The following is a 12654-nucleotide window of genomic DNA, read 5'->3' as shown; positions in this document are numbered from 1 at the left end:
GGAATACTCAGATTTTCGATTGAATCTATCTAGAGCACTCTAATTTGCATATTACCAATATGGTCGCTATCCCAAAAATTTAATTTAACATACATTTTCACCCAGATTGAGTGCAGAGTTGTAGGAACGAGGTAAGATCAAACTGGTGAAAATAAACAACCTATGTATCTTACAGATGTCATTTTTATTGAAACAATTATAAAAAATAGAAGAGTAGAACCCATTCATAGTGATACAGCTAACAGCCAGTATGTGCATCAATACTCAGCATAAAATTGAAATGCTATCAATACTGACCAAAGGTGTTTAGAATTTGAACAAAATAATAAATAACAGAAACAAAAGAACAACAGAACAAAATAATAAAAGTGCTAGGTGCCTATATGTACAAGTGAGTAGTACTTATGTCCATGGGGAGGGGGGGGTAGGTTGGATGTGCTCAGTCCTTTTGATTTACCAGGGTGGCTGCTTTTGGTGACGAGTGTTTTTTCTTTATATCCTAATCACACAACCAGATTACTCAAATATCGTCGTCTCGACCCTCATTGTTGGTACAGGCACCCTCGCATCCACATATCGAGGTGCAACGGACTCCAGCTTTACAGCATTTGCAGCGCCCACTACATGACTTTTTGCAGCTGCAGCGGAAGAGGATGGCGCTCGACTAAGGGGAGTCTCAAAACACCCACACACAAATGCAGTGAAGTTCACAAATGACAAGCAGTTTGTAAATGCAGATTCAACAGTTTGTATATAAATGTAACAACATCCAAATATGTTTTTGATGAAAATTGCAAATACTTTTAAATACATATATTTGTGGATTTTAACTACATTTACTTAAAACAGGAAATATTTGTGTGCATCAGAAATACATTTGTGAACCTTATTTTTTTATATGTGGATTTGTTTTTACATTTATATAAATCCCGAAATACATTTGTGAATCCTTCTGTGTGCATTCATTCCTATTGAGACTGATCTGACTCCGTACCTTTGAAACTTGACTGTGATTAAGGGCTATATAAATAAACAAGACTAAACTAGACTAGGACTAGGCATGTCTGTGTTTGAGAACATGTCTTCCATCCTAGTGTGGAAACTGAGCAGAGAATAGAAACTTAAGAGAAAGCAATCAAATAAGAAGCATCCACTACTTTTGGGATGATTCTGATTAAATTGCTTTCTCTTAAGTTTCGATCCTCTGCTCAGTTTCCACACTTGAGTTTCCATTGCTTAACGGATATGGCTTAACCCATGATGTGACAACTATAATTTCAGAGCATAAACAACTAATGCATGTTCTGGTGAGATCCTACATCTGGTTGGTATAGCCTGATTAGTTTGTAGAAAGCCTAATATAAAGTTGCCCATTGTCACATTTCTAAGTGAAATGATGCTTATACTGTATGCTACAGAAACTAAGTTAGTGCCATTGAGACGGAGAGAATAGAAAAGCTCTCATAACTCAGGAAGAGACACGCCCAGATAAAACTGTGTGCAACTGGAGTGAACTGGAGGAGAGTGCCATTTCAGTGAACGAGTAACAAACCAAGAAGAATGGAATTCACAGTAAGTGCTGAGAAATTCACAGTAAATACTGTTTTAATGTGATTATTGAAGTTCAGGGTACTACAGGTCTAGCATGTGCTAATGTGTGGTTGGTTGTTTTTTTTTTTTGTTGTGGCTTTTTCCAAGTGAGACCCTTTTTCTTATGTGTATGAGACTACTTTTAAAGCAAAGTTTTGGTGATATCTGCAATGGGCCAGGTCCAAGTGTATTTCCTTGGAGAGAAGACATCCATCTTGATTTTATCTCTGTCCAGTTTTTTACATTGTTGCTGGTCCTTTATTTTGTGAGGCACTTTGTAACCCCAGTTTTGAAAGGTTCTAAATAGCACAATTTTTGGCCCTGATATGAGATTTAAAACCTTATTAAGCCAGGCTGGAACCAATGCTATCTAGCTGTGCTGTTTAGTGTTTAGACTAGAAACCGTTTGTTTTGAAAATATGAGCTACAGAACAGGAGAACAAGGGTGAAAGACTGTACTGTAAAAAGTGTCTCTTTTCTTGGCAGTTAAAAATGCACCATGATCACGTAGCCTATATGTGTCAGTTTATTGCTTTAACTGTCCAAAGTTTATGTCTGTATGACGTTTTAGGTTCTGCCTACCCTATAATTTGATATGTTTATGTAATGTTATGTATTCTTTATCAGTTGGCTTCACAGATTAATTGTATTCAGACAGCATTTTTGTAACTTGTATTGCAGGAAACCCATTTGCCTTGTACTGGGATTTCTTTGGCTTGTTGATCTTGTCTCAACAGATGTTCTTGGTAAGTGAATTCCGTTACTACTTGATGAATGGTGAATTCTTGATGAATACTTGATGAAAACTATACTCCATGAACCACAAAGAAAATGGCAATATTAAAATGATTTTGCATTTTTGACAATAAAAATATAACAACATAAAAAAAACATTCTAAACATTTTGCTCAAAATCTTAAATTTTTGCCAAAAAAAAACCCTGCCATTGACACTCAGTCTTGGACAATCTATAACTGTATCTGTATTTATGCTGGAGGACTGCTTAGTTCATGAGCCCTGAATCTCCTATAAATTCATGAATTAAGCACAATGGACATTGTGTAAGTTCACTAATAAACGCCATCAGACTTATTTGTCAGCCATGCGATCATGGAATAATACAACTGACCTGAGATATGCAAAGACTCAACTGACGACAAACAACATTTTCATTATGATTTTATAATGATAAATAATAATAAAACTTTATTTGTATAGCACTTATCTTAACAAAGTTACAAAGTGCTTAATGGAGGTGGAGGTAAAGTTCATAGACAGAAGAATCTTAATAAACCTTTTCTGCTTTTGTGAAAGGTCACCGGCAGAGGTAAGGAAGTTCTGATATGATCAGCAGTGATAATACTGAAACAGTGCTCCACAAGGTAAGTGTAATGTTTGGTTGGGTTTGCACACCCATTTAAATAAAATAATGCTTGTCAATGATTAATAAAGGCAAAGATCAAAGTTTAACAAATATGACAGTTGTTCCTCTGTCATTTACTGTCCTCAGGAACATTCACACAAAAATGGAATGCAGTTTCTCAGAGTTGGGTGAGTATTAAATATCACCATATGTTACTACAGTGTAGTAGAACAAAATAAGTGCATGGTATCAGTTACAGGCACAGAAAGACAGACTGAAGAAGACAGTGAGAGTTCCCTCTGTGTCTAAGGCCTGTCATATAATGGGATAAAAATACTACTACTACTCATTGTGTTGTATGTTTCCATGTGCTGCCATGACACATTCTATCAAAAATGTACTTTTCATACTTATCACACTGTGATGGTATTAGAATATTACAAGATATTACACAATGATAGACTGTGATAGCGTTCATTTGGTGGTCAAGTCTTCGGTGATTTTGGACCTATATATAATTTGTCTCTTATATACCTGTAGTACTTTGACCCGCAGAGAATATTGACTCCTGAGTCAGCTCTTGGTTGAGATCAAGCCCCCAGGAACAGCTCTGGGCTGTGCGGCGATTTTGGCGTAGTGGCCAAGCTCGGAATTGCAAGTCACGTGACGCCATGGGACCCCAAAAGACTTTTTCCCATGGAGATATATTAGAAAAGAAACACTTGTAAAACTCAACATTTTAAATCATTGGGTCCATTTTTCTTTAGAAGCCACCAAGAGCCGTATTAAGCTGTATTTTCTGGAAAGGAGCTCGCCATTTAGACAGACAGCTGACTCAGGAGTCAATATTCTCTGTGGATCCAAATACTACAGGTATGTAAGAGACAAATTATATATAGGTCCAAAATCGCCGAACTTATCCTTTAAAGCCCCTACGAGAATACATTTAAATTTGGTGACTTTGGCGACACCCTAAGGTGGCTTTCACACCAGCATCGTTTGGTCCGGACTTTAGGACCTTTTTGCTAAGTCGGATCATTTTGACTGGTGTGAACGCGCCATGCGGACTCGGTTGCGGACCAAAATCTTGCAAAAGGTTCGCCAAAAATCGCCGGTCTTGGTCCTCTTTCATTCAGACCGTGGTGCGGATCATTTTAGTGTGAAAGCAAATTTGATAAAGTCCAAACCAAAGAAAGGAAATGACGATAAAAATTAAATACAGTAGCAGTACCGGTGGCTGTACCTGTTTTAGGAGCTTGAAGTACTGCCTCGGTTTGTTTTATAACCAAAGTTTTCCGACTGGGTGGTGTTTGGACCTTCGGGCCAATCACAGTGCTTAAAAACAGAAAACTCCGCTCAACCAGGATGCTGGGCGACAGAAAACAAACGCACAATCAAATGACAGACAGACAGTTCAACCTGAGCCGCGGAGCTGACAGATTGTGTTGTGAAAATGTAGAGAAAGAAGAAACTAGACATTCCCTCCTATTTTCAACCCAATGTGACTTGTTTCTATGAAGTAGCACCGTTATGAGATAAGCTAGGCTGCTGTATTTCTGCTGTCCATCAGTAATTCTGTCCATTTTCCGATGGCTCAGTGTGGCCGCAGCTAGTGCAATTCAAGCCCCTGTTCCTGGGGGCTTGAATTCAACACACGCACCGTGGGCCTGTACAGGTTCTGTACTTGTTTTCACTCCCACCAAGACATCTGTCCAATAGGTCCGCTTGATATTATAGTCGGTGTGAAACGAACCGGACCAATACAATGTAACAACCTAGCGAACTCTGGTTCGGACTTTAAGCAGACTTTGCGGTGTGAAAGTGCCCTAGTCCCTTAGTGGTAGTATTTTGTGACAGCTGTCTCAAAAAGACTCACCCCCCGTATAAGAGGACGTGAAATTATTATAATGCAAACTGAATATTGGAACTGGAGGAGAGTTATTTTTCAGTTATTTTTTACTACTCTACTGTTTTGCTTTGCAACTGCGTATGCTAATCTATGTGTAACAAAAATGGGTTTCTTGCTGGCAAATATTTTTGTTACAACTAGATTGAGCTAGCAGAGCAGTTTTTTGCATATCAAGTGTGGAATTTATGAAGTTTGCCCAATGCTAATGACTCGGTGCTTGCTCATATTCTATTCAGTAATGCTCGCTCGTCTAGTGTTCGTATCGCATTTGTATCGTGTTTGTAACTGCGGTTGCTAATCTATGAGTGACAAAAATCAATTTTGGTGGTGAATATTTCAGTTACAACTAGATAGAGCTAGCAAAGCAGGTGTGGATCTCTTCTTCTTGACAAAACGCTGGGTTAATGATGTGGTTATCCTGATTATTCCAGGACTGGAGTAACTTCAACTACAGCATCATGCTGCACACCTAGCTAGGCGCCTATAATATAATACCTCCATGCTACAAACAAGTAGAGCGAGGCAGTCCTCTTCCGGTTTTGGCCCCTCCTTTGTGCCATTAGTCAGTCCTGCACATTTTGCGCCAATTCGTACCCTGGGACACAGAGTAAACACATAGAAAGCAACACATATAATAAACCAATTTTCACTGTGATGGTCTCAGTTTTCTACAGCCATGATACTATGCTATCAAAATTAATTTGAGAATGATATATTGAGGTAAATATTCTACATGTAGTTAGTTTTTAATGCTAGCCAGTCTTGTCGATATTAAAAGAGATGCACTAAAGAGGTGCACTAAAAAAATCATTGCCATTTACTAGCACTTAATTTTAACATTTTATTTCACAGGATGGCATGGACTGCCCTATGGCCAATGGACAGAATCTCATGTGAGCTCCTGGTTGAGATCCATTGGAATAAAAGAAAACTACATACAGAAACTGGAGGAGGAGGAGGTTACAGGACCCGTTCTAATGAGTCTACAAAGGAAATACTTTAGCACTACAATTGGAATGAAAGGTGGTCAAATTGAACATCTACTAAAGAAAAGAGATGAACTTCAGTCGGAACCAAATAAACTGCAAAAAGAAAGTAGTTCATATGGTAAAACTAGAGATGACAAAGAACAAAAAAACATGGAAGTTTTCAGACAAGAACCAAAACCTAATTTACAGAAACCTTGTGAAGGAATGGAAAAGAAGAATATTCATATGGAGTGTAATGACAATTTGGCTTCAACAGGAGTATCTCCACCTCTCTGTGACTACCGGAAATTTGATGAGCATGAACAAGACTTCAGATATGTCAAGCACAACGTGCTACCTCCAGAGACTGGAATTGAAAACATGATTGTTCCATGCCATGAATATAAGTCACTGGAGATCGCACACAAGTTAGACTCAAAAAGGCTTCAAACAAAAGTAGCAAGTGAGGTATTAAGATTTGCATGTGCATGCATGAATATGCGAACCAATGGGACAATTCATTTTGGGATTATGGATAAAATCAGAGGTAACCACCAGCATGGCGAAATCATAGGGATACCTGTAAAAAATCAGGAGGACTTTGTGGATGCATTAGACTACATTGAAAAATGCTTCAAAGGATCAAATCAACAATGTGATGCCAGGAGTTGCATGAGGAACCCAAGATTCATTCAGGTGCTTGACAAGGACGCCACTGAGAAAACATGGGTCATTGAATATGATGTTGTCCCGAAAGCAAGTATTGTAAAAGATAAGCTTTACAGTGTCGGTGTTCCAAAATTCTTTGAGAAGGACAACAAAGTCAAATTTGAAGAGAAAGTCCCCTATCACAGAGTGGGGGCTAACACACCACGCATACTTGATGATGACCTTGTTAATTTCATTCAAGGACTGAGAGAGAAAGACCGACAGAGAGAGGAGGCAGAGTCTTCTAGCAATCAAACTACTGTTGATTGTAGAGAGGATCAAAAGAGGAAACTCGCCATCCTACTAACATGTGGAAAAACATACATGGACAACTCCCTGTTTTACATCATTGTGACAAACAAATTTCACCCTGAACATCTTGACAGCATAAGCTTCTTGGTTCACATGAATCTATTCTGTGTGTTTGATTTTGACCCTGATTCAAAGACATCAGGTCTATGTGGTAGATATAAGGAACACCGGGCTGCAAACCCTCACTTTCTTGATGACTATGCAAATAATGATGGATTGAGCACTGCTGACTTCATAAATCGTCTGCAGCTTTTTGATAGAACAAGCTGGATTTTCTGCAATGGACGGAATAACTACCATGGTGGAGAGGAAACCTGTGATGAAAAGAACTGGATCAAAACCAGAAAAAAGAAACTGAAAAAGGCAGTGTCAGTCATCTGCAATGAAATCCTTCCCAGGCGTTCATTTGTAGTCCTCTTCCTGCTTATGTCCCAGGTTGAACAGCCACTTGTTGAGACATTCCATGAATTCTATGCAGAGATGAATGGTCATGATGATTTGGCAGTCATATCAGAGTCAAAGGAGAACTACAAAAAATGGTCAAGTCTTGCCCAGGTGTCTTGTGACATGTGTCTACTCAAAGAGATCAGCATTGTTGAAATGCCCCTGAGTCATGTGGATGCCACAGTTCAAAGTATTCAGCTGTCAAAGAATCAACACACTAGGACATTACCAGTCTTAAATGAAGGCCTGTGCTTCTTAAAATCAGTTGAAGAGGATATGATACATTCTTTGGAAATCATCAGTGTTGACCAGTGTGATGATACAAAACTGGAGATCATGAGCCAAGATGAAATCAAGAACAAAGAGATGTACTTCTATCGAGGTGGCAAGATAGACTGGATCAACTTCTGGCTCGCTGATAAACAACAGTGTGAGGCTATCATACAGAGAGATGCCTACGAAGATACAAACAAAATTCTAGAAAAGATAGTGAATCAAAAGCATGCAAAACGATCCATAGAGTGTGTGAATATATATCATCAACCTGGCAGCGGTGGAAGTACAGTGGCACGACAGATCCTCTGGAGTTGGAGGAAAAAAGTACGATGTGCAGTTGTTAAACAGTCTAAGGAAATTACAACTGTGTGTGAGCATGCAGTGCTACTGAGGGAATATGAAGAGAGAGACAAAAACAACTGTCTGCCAGTGCTCTTGTTGTTGGAGAACTGCAATGCAGATTACATAGATGATCTCAGGCAGCAGCTTGGCAATGTCATTGCAACCAAAAAAATAAGACCCTCTGTGTTGTGCTTCATCCTGCTCATCTGCAAAAGGTCACACGATCCAGAAAGAATGTGCAGAGCATCACCATCTCAAACAGTAGCAGTGACACATAGGCTGACAAAAGCAGAGAAGGATTTGTTCTCAAAGAGGCGTGAGCAACTTCAACTGCAATTTGACCCAGAGTTCATCCTCACATTTGTGCTGATGAGTAAAGAGTTTGAGTCAAGTTACATTGAGGACTTCGTCAAAAACCTTTTGCATAAAATTGATCATTCATCACGTATCACTCGCCTCATCAGATTTGTGGCTCTCTTGAATTGCTACATTGATGACTCTTACATACCTGTGTCACACTGTGAGGCGTCCCTTGGCATAACAATGCACCTGGACAGAACTCAACACCACGCATTTGTGGATCATCTCAATGATGAAGCTAGGCTTGTTTTCATCCACCTAAGAGAAAGTTCAACAAATATATCATCAATACGGATAATTCATCCACTGTTGGCAAAGGAAATTCTGATTCAGCTCTCTGCAAATTTGTCTCTAAGTGACATCACCATGGACCTAATTAATGACAAACTACTAATCAATCATAGGTTCGGCAGAGATGAGTTTTTGAAGTTCATCAGAGCTCTTTTCATCAGACGCGACAAAAAAAGCAGAGGAGATCTTAAAGACACAGCATTTTCCCGTCTTATTCAGCATGTCGAGAAAGAAAAAGATGGTGTTCAGAAAGCTGTAGATCTCATGAAAGCAGCTTACACATCTTTGGAAAGGGATGCATTTGTGGCACAACAGCTTGCCCGTCTGCTTTACACAAATTTAAGGTTCGAAGAGGCCTTAGAATGGGCAGAAGAAGCAAAATCTCTTCTTCCATATGATATGTTCATCCTCGACACATTGGGACAAGTTTACAAGAGGTGGTTTTACCACTTGTATGACACGCTTGAGGAAAAAGAGCCAACACCTGAAAGGGCTGTTGAAATCATTGACACTGCTGTCAAAGGAATTTCTGCCTTCAGAGCCTCAGAAAAAACACCAAAGGTAGAGACTGTCAGTCTCAACAGTTCATACCAAGGGGAAGTAGATGTTGGCTGTAGGCTGTTAAAATTCTTGTCAGTGGTAGATGTTTTTTCAACCAATACTGGAAATTCTGAGTTGATGAAGTACTTGCTAACAGACTACATACCAGCTGAAGTAAAAAATCCCTGGCAGAAGTTTCATTATAAATTGAAAGGATTACAAAAGAGCTTGTACCACGCACTTGAGTCCATTTCTGAGGACCTCAGCTACTTTCACACAGATATCAGCGAAGAGGATGAAGAACTTGATGCAAGGGATCCAGAACAAGTATACAATCCTAGAAGATGGCTGAAGAGGAAGAGTGCTATATATGCTGGCTTTTTCTGCAACATACCAGATGAGGGCAAAAATGCTGAAATGGCCTGTCCAGCTGAAAAGCTTAATCCGTTCCAAAGACAGATGAAGACTTATGAGCTTGGTGGAGGAAATGTTACATCCATCCTCTCATTACTTCATGATAAGAAACCAGAGAGAGCAGGAAAAAAGCTTGAGAGAATAATTGGCATGTACCCAGCAAACCTGACAAGGAATGACCTTGACCAGACAGAGCTTGCAAACTTCATCTTTTGTCAAATAGCTCTTAACTGTACTTTACCTGGCTCCTCAAAGCTACTGTCCCTTCAAAAGCTTCAAGATCTCAGCATGAGATTTAATACAAAGGGGAGAAACATATCGTCAGCAAGTGCTCTCTTTCTTCTTTCCCTTCTATTTTGGCCTGAGACAAGCAATGAAGAACTCAATTCTGTTAGTAGTCAGATTCTTATACCAGCTATTAATGAACTTCAGAAAGTCTTTCAGCAAAAAATGCGTGTCTGTCCAAGTAAAAGCAGAAAGGTGTCCCACTTCTTTCTGGCAAAGGCACAAGGCCTTAACAAGATTGTCCACAGAAGTGCTATTGAAAAGCACATTAAAGGTACTCTAAGTGAAAGAAATCTGAAGTGGCTCGGAGGGGAAGTATGGAAAACCAAGCAAGTTGATCAGTTATTGAAACGTGTTGAAGGATGGACAGAAAATGGAAACTTGTTTGTCAAAGGTGCAACCAGAGACAGCAAGATTAGGGCCTTTCCGCAAAATGCTGCCTCCCTGCCACATGCAAATGAAAACGTCACCTTCTACTTGGGCTTTTCATTTGATGGAGTGGTTGCCTTTGACATTCAAGTCATGAAATAATGTTCTACCAGTACTTCTAATGCAACATCTACAAAAAATGTACCTAAGCTACAACTGTAATTGCTTCAACAATTACATGAATATTAGCTACTGGACTTTGATAGACTTTCCTAGAGCCAACCTATCCTAAAGGATACCTATTCAGAAGGCAAAGGTAAAACCAGTCTTTGCATTAGCATTTTCACAGCAAACACATTTAATTATGTAATTCTGGCCAGACTTAAAGAAAATGCAGGCTATTTGGAAGAAATCTGGGCAAGAAAATCAAGATTCTCAAGATTAATTTTCTCAACATCAAAGCTGAGGATGAATGAAGATGACGTGCAGAGGGGGGTGCTGCAGGGGCTTGAGCCCCAGCCTCTTTGCCCTTACTGGCCAAAGTGCCTCTTTTCAGTGATACTGTATATTATACTTTAACCTAGTTATTATGACTGTTGAAAATCTTGACTCATAAGGGGTTAAGTCTTGCGGAGCCTCTGATTGATGGGCAGTCTTTAAATGAATGGCTGCTGCGGCTGGGACTGCTCCTCCGCATTTTTTGTCAAGGTTATGTTGATTATTTTAAGTTTATTGTTTTTCAAATGTATATCCAGTAAAAGTCAATGCTTTATTTCCCATGTTTACAATTTTCTTTTTGCTTAATATAGTGGACTTGAATTGTTTTTTAGGCCTATCTCTATTTTTAGGCTAATCTATGACCGCGATTCCTAATTGAATTCAGTTATTTTATTTTGGTATAAATATAACGATTTAGTGTGAATGTTGGAATTTTCGTGTTCAGTTTATCTTGTAAACTATTGTGATTATTGCTAGTACAAATAATATTTCCTATGTTTTAGAAAACCGATATCAAGTATGCCTAATATAAAGAACCAAACATCAATGCTACGTCCGTATGTATATTTAGGATGTGATCATACCTTTTAAGGCCAAAGTCAAGGAGTGGATGAGCATCTCTTCCAATTAAAAGCTTTGGCTGGACATTAGAACAGCTACTCGGGAAGAGTGAACTCTTTTTGGACTATTATTATTTTTATTATTGTTTATTTTTTTGTTTGCCTGTTCGGCACTGCATGTCTGTTTGTTTGATGTAGTATTGTATGCTAGCCATACTGCTTCCTGCCCTCTAATTTCTTATGTGTTTTTTAATGTGCTGTATATGTGTTATTTGTCTTCCATCGAAGACCATATTGGAATAAGTGTTTTGTGTAACACTTTCAGCCCACGATACACCGGAAAAGCCTCTCTTCAGTGCCTGATGGCCACCTGCTGTCTGACATACTTGTGTGTGTTGCAGTGTGGACTAAGCATGTATTTTTTGAACTGATAGCTGGTTAAGTGTGTGGTCTCTCTGTCAGTGTGCAGGCACAGTGGATTTTGGAGGCCAGCTTTGTAGTTCTGTTTTCTTGTAAGATGATATTGTGAGATGGGCAACTTTGTTTTCACTTCCTTGGAAGCATTGCAGGGGTGAACTGCCATTTAAGTTGTTTCCCCTTTTTTCTCCTGTTTTTAGTTATCAAGGGAAGTTAGAATTGTACTGTATTTCACTTCCTTTCTTGGGCAGTTTAGAGTTTTTCATTTCTAGGCAGTACTGGATTTTTGTTTGTTGTTTTGACCTTGGTTCACCCCGAAGTCTGGTTAAATTAAGATTCTTATGTTCTGTAATAAACTTCCTGATTTCATTCCAACTTCTGACTTATCATTTTTCCCTCAACCATACTTATGTTGCTTCCCTTTTCCCCTGGCCCACGCCATAAGCTAATTGAATCTATCTTAATTGCCTGTTGCACAAAGAGTGCTGAAAAATGCAGTCAAAAGAAACGAGAAACGAGAACTGACAGGCAGCCAGAGGAAGCATATCTTTATCCAACAACAGGTGAGGGAGGAAGTAAATATTGAAAATCCAGATAGACCATTGTAAATAATTGTGCATTATTGGAACTTGCTTGTTTACACTTTATATCCAACATATAGCACACAAATGTTTTGAATAATGCTATTCGTTTTCAGTTAATTGTAATATTTTTTCTGTGTATTTTGAAAATGTTTGAGAAGTGTAATTCCTAGGACGAAGCAGTGCAAAACTCACTGAGGCTGAGAGGACAATTTTACCAAGTTTTTAAATGTCATAACTTCCCCTTTTCCGTATGCATATGTAACAGTTAAGAAAAATCAGCCAACACAGGTCAGTAGTGTTGCAGAGAGGAGGCAAGTGAATGATCCTGGTTCAGTGTGTCTGCAGACAGTGTCAGGCCTCCTGACGGCCACTACGGGTCACATAGGCTAACCATGAGGCTGTGAGTGAGTGAGTGAGTGAGATA

At 39.1% G+C, this 12654-nt stretch overlaps 1 protein-coding gene across 1 annotated transcript; it reads left to right on the top strand.

The window, feature by feature from the left end:
• The first annotated feature begins 3116 nt into the window (after nt 1–3116).
• Nucleotides 3117–12021, top strand: LOC139921940 (sterile alpha motif domain-containing protein 9-like). Its single transcript, XM_078284514.1, has 2 exons — nt 3117–3141; nt 5715–12021. The coding sequence occupies exons 1-2, from the start codon at nt 3117–3119 to the stop codon at nt 10331–10333; spliced, it is 4644 nt and encodes a 1547-aa protein (XP_078140640.1). The 3' UTR covers nt 10334–12021.
• The last annotated feature ends 633 nt before the right edge of the window (nt 12022–12654 follow it).

Source organism: Centroberyx gerrardi, chromosome 7 (assembly GCF_048128805.1).
Source record: "Centroberyx gerrardi isolate f3 chromosome 7, fCenGer3.hap1.cur.20231027, whole genome shotgun sequence".
NCBI classification, from domain to species: Eukaryota; Metazoa; Chordata; class Actinopteri; order Beryciformes; family Berycidae; genus Centroberyx; species Centroberyx gerrardi.
This window is presented reverse-complemented; position numbering and strand designations above follow the sequence as displayed.